Source organism: Entelurus aequoreus, linkage group LG07 (genome assembly GCF_033978785.1).
Source record: "Entelurus aequoreus isolate RoL-2023_Sb linkage group LG07, RoL_Eaeq_v1.1, whole genome shotgun sequence".
NCBI classification, from domain to species: Eukaryota; Metazoa; Chordata; class Actinopteri; order Syngnathiformes; family Syngnathidae; genus Entelurus; species Entelurus aequoreus.
In genome coordinates, this window is record NC_084737.1 from 57,423,774 (window position 1) to 57,428,773 (window position 5,000).

Genomic DNA, 5,000 nt, shown 5'->3' on the forward strand with positions numbered 1-5,000 from the left:
TACTCTATACAGATAGTCATCCAAGTCTTTTCATTTGTCACACAGAATATTGGAATAGTTTTTCATTTACTGGCTGTTGCGCCATCAATCATAGTAGTGTCCACGTCAACAGCACAATTCGGCATAGGAATTTATTTATTTATTTTTTTACATTGATCAATGTAGCACTTTATAGAAGGACAGTTGAACATTTGACTGCAGTGGTAAATGTTGCCAGCCATGCTTTATTTATTACTTCTTCATGGCAGCAGCGCTCAAATTAATCAACAGGCTGACCGAGAAATATGACGAAGTATACATATTGCCCTTGCTTCTACCGTAAATACCATGGGTTATATATAAAAAGTAGAGTAAGCTCTTTATTTAGAGCAAGTGCTTGGAAACAACCTGCTTGACACATAGAGATTCAGTATATAATACATACATTTAATCTTCGCATGCCAGAAAATAATTTAGAGCCACTGCTTTAACCAAACTCCTGTACTAAGTTAAAAAAAAAGCTAAAACAACAAAAAAATAAATATCTTTTTACTGGAACTAATCATATATTTTATTAAGATCATTAATTTCAGGAATAAAAAAGTATGAACTTTCAAAGTTTGAACTAATAGACAAAAGAAATACATAAAAATGTAAAATATAGATGTATATATTTTTTTTATAGTTTATTCATCATTAATAAACTATGACAAAGAATATGTATATACCAAACAAGGGTTTCATCACCAAGCACAAAGTACATTTTTCTTGTGGACCAAATACTAATTCAACTCAATCAACCAAAAAATATAATATAAAATGTATTGAATTCCATACAATAAATTAAAACGTATATAGAGTGTTCCCTCACCCCTTTGGTTAACTTACTGCAGTTTCAGTACATCACAGATCTTAAAGTATCATTGACTACATTGAGATTTGAGTACCCATTGGTGTTTGATGTTAGATTTACCGTATTTTCCGCACTATAAGGCGCACCTAAAAATCTCCAATTTTGTCAAAAGCTGACAGTGCGCCTTATAATCCAGTGCGCCTTATATATGGACCAATATTGAGCCACCAACAGGTAAAAGTTTCAATCAATCAATCAATCAATCAATCGCAACTACGGTAAGCAGCCGCCGACTTCATTTTCCCCCGTAGAAGAAGAAGTGTGCAGTGCATGCTGGGATATATGACTGCGCAAGGCGTGCCGTTTTGATTTCCATTTGTTTGTTTATGTAAAGACCCCAAAATGGCTCCTATTAAGAGACACGCTTACGACGCATAGTTTAAACTTAAGACGATCAGTCACGCAGTAGAACACGGGAATAGAGCAGCAGCGACACTGACTCCATTAATGTCGACTTCGATGAAACTGGGCCAGGCATGTTGGATGCCGTATTTGCCCAACTGTTTAATTCGGACACTGAAGAAGAAGAATTCAAGGGGTTCGTGGATGAGGAATAACTTCATAAAGTGAGCTTTACATGTTTATTTTGTGTGTTGTGTTGTGTGACATTAACGTTTGAGCAATGTTGAGTTATTGATATATTGTTATTGCTCTGCACTACAAACCCCGTTTCCATATGAGTTGGGAAATTGTGTTAAATGTAAATATAAACGGAATATAATGATTTGCAAATCATTTTCAACCCATAGTCAGTTGAATATGCTACAAAGACAACATATTTGATGTTCAAACTGATAAACTTTTTTTTTTTTTTTGCAAATAATCATTAACTTTAGAATTTGATGCCAGCAACACATGACAAAGAAGTTGGGAAAGGTGGCAATATATACTGATAAAGTTGAGGAATGCTCATCAAACACTTATTTGGAACATCCCACAGGTGAACAGGCAAATTGGGAACAGGTGGGTGCCATGATTGGGTATAACAGTAGATTCCATGAAATGCTCAGTCATTCACAAACAAGGATGGGGCGAGGGTCACCACTTTGTCAACAAATGCGTGAGCAAATTGTTGAACAGTTTAAGAAAAACCTTTCTCAACCAGCTATTGCAAGGAATTTGGGGGTTTCACCATCTACGGTCCGTAATATCATCAAAGGATTCAGAGAATCTGCAGAAATCACTGCACGTAAGCAGCTAAGCCCGTAACCTTCGATCCCTCAGGCTGTACTGCATCAACAAGCGACATTGGTGTGTAAAGGATATCACCACAAGGGCTCAGGAACACTTCAGAAACCCACTGTCAGTAACTACAGTTGGTCGCTACATCTGTAAGTGCAAGTTAAAACTCTCCTATGCAAGGCAAAAACCGTTTATCAACAACACCCAGAAACGCCGCCGGCTTCGCTGGGCCTGAGCTCATCTAAGATGGACTGATACAAAGTGGAAAAGTGTTCTGTGGTCTGACGAGTCCACATTTCCAAATTGTTTTTGGAAACTGTGGACGTTGTGTCCAAAGACCAAAGAGGAAAAGAACCATCCGGATTGTTATAGGCGCAAAGTTGAAAAGCCAGCATCTGTGATGGTATGGGGGTGTATTAGTGCCCAAGACATGGGTAACTTACACATCTGTGAAAGCGCCATTAATGCTGAAAGGTACATACAGGTTTTGGAGCAACACATGTTGCCATCCAAGCAACGTTACCATGGACGCCCCTGCTTATTTCAGCAAGACAATACCAAGCCACGTGTTAAATCAACGTGGCTTCATAGTAAAAGAGTGCGGGTACTAGACTGGCCTGCCTGTAGTCCAGACCTGTCTCCCATTGAAAATGTGTGGCGCATTATGAAGCCTAAAATACCACAACGGAGACCCCCGGACTGTTGAACAACTTAAGCTGTACATCAAGCAAGAATGAGAAGCTTCAAAAATGTGTCTCCTCACTTCCCAAACGTTTACTGAGTGTTGTTAAAAGGAAAGGCCATGTAACACAGTGGTGAACATGCCCTTTCCCAACTACTTTGGCACGTGTTGCAGCCATGAAATTCTAAGTTAATTATTATTTGCCAAAAAAAAATAAAGTTTATGAGTTTGAACATCAAATATGTTGTCTTTGTAGTGCATTCAATTGAATATGGGTTGAAAAGGATTTGCAAATCATTTTATTCCGTTTATATTTACATCTAACACAATTTCCCAACTCATATGGAAATGGGGTTTGTATTTCGAGTGTTGCTATATTGTGATTGCACTAACGTTTGATTTACCGTAACAGTATCACTGTTTTTTATGTGTTTATTGAATCAGGGAAAAGTTCCCCTCCACTATGTGATATAAATGTTGCACTGCATGTTATACCTTGCTGTTGTTAAAGATAAACAAAACACCACGTCACTGACTTTACCTCGGGGAAAATTATAAAACAGCTGTTTATTCATTTTGGGAGTGAACAGAGTTGTCAGAACGCTGGTTTGTAATCTGTTTTGTTGACATTCCCTTTAGCGCAGCTCCATCTAATGGATGCATAACGTAACCCCAGCCTCTACTGTAGCGTCTATTCTATGCGCCTTATAATGCAGTCGATGCGCCTTATAATGCGGTGCGCCTTATATATGAACAAAGTTTTAAAATATGCCATTCATTGAAGGTGCGCCTTATAATCCGGTGCACCTTATAGTGCGGAAAATACGGTACGTAGGTTTTAGAGTGTATGAAGTGATTCAAGAACAGAGGAAGTGTTTATAAGCGTGTGTAAAACCTGTATGTCGGACTTATAAAGACTTTAAAAGCATAAAATATTAATTGAAGGCATGAACTAAATATAATTCCGACTTGGTGGAAATTCACATGCTACGAGGAGTTCATAACACTATATTCATATGCGTATTTTTATTTATATATATGTATATATATACATTATATATATATGTGTGTATATATATATATATATATATATACACACACTCATAAATACATACACACACACACACACACACACACACACACACACACACACATATATATGTATATATATATATATATATATATATATATATATATATATATATATATATATATATATATATATATATATATATATATATATATATATATATATATATATATATACACACACACACACACACACCCACACACACACACATTATATATACATATTTAATACATTTATAAATTAAACATTCTTATTGTCCCGACTGTTTATCGTACTGCAATAAGATTTGACATTTTGTCTGCTTGAAATTTTTGTGCTTTAAATATGACACCGTATTTTTAATTCCTTGTAATCTTGAAGGTTTTTGGGATGGAGGTGGGGTGGGGGTATATTTATATTCTAAACTCAAGTTGTGGTTTGATGCATGATGCAGATGGGAGTTGTTAGTAAAGCGTGTTAGCAATAGCTAAAGCTACTCACATACTACAGTAACAGTTTGGGTTATTATGGTTTAGTCCAAGAGTAGTGAGGACATACAGGACTGGAACTCACACATTGTCTTTGGAAGGGTAAGAACTTGCCCTCCAACTCAGCCCAGCGAGTGTTGAGCTGAATCTGCCGAGGCTCCACTAGAGTGGCGGCTCCAGCCTCTGAGAGCTGATTGGCTAAACCCTGCAACTCCTTAAGCTCCTCCTTCTTCTGGGCCATCTCTGAGCCAATTTCCTAGTGGGTGAAAATCAACCGGGGTTGTCATCTTTCATTTTTGTTTATCCTTATTTTTGGACAGTTGGCGCCTCGAAGTAGGGAAGTGAGACACGTTCAGACACAGTACGAGCGCTGGAACAGTGAAAACGTGGACATGCACACTTTGTCAGACTTTATTTACAGTGAAGATGAGTATGAGGCAATGGAGTGCGTGTGTGCGCGTGTGCTTAAGTGTGAGTGTGGGGGAAAAAAGAAACCAGCGTGGAATCACAGTGGCGGTAACGACAGGAGAGTGTGACGTCTGCTTAGCGAAATGTCATTGTGATCATCTGAAAGCAAAAAACAAACATGTCGAGTCAGGGGGCGGGGTGAAGAACACCGTGGGTGGGAGTGAGGTGTTGCCATGGTAATACATCAAGTGATGCAGCTAAAGGTCGTGGTGATGAAAA

General features: G+C 37.9%; 1 protein-coding gene across 7 annotated transcripts in view; it reads right to left on the reverse strand.

The window, feature by feature from the left end:
• The window catches only part of dmd (dystrophin), a 565,648-nt gene that overhangs the window by 208,818 nt on the left and 351,830 nt on the right, over nucleotides 1-5,000 (reverse strand). For all 7 annotated transcript variants that reach the window (XM_062054060.1, XM_062054059.1, XM_062054057.1 and 4 more), the window contains one exon: nucleotides 4,399-4,569. In XM_062054060.1, coding sequence (XP_061910044.1) covers nucleotides 4,399-4,569 — 171 coding nt within the window. The remainder of the gene's footprint in view (nucleotides 1-4,398; nucleotides 4,570-5,000) is intronic.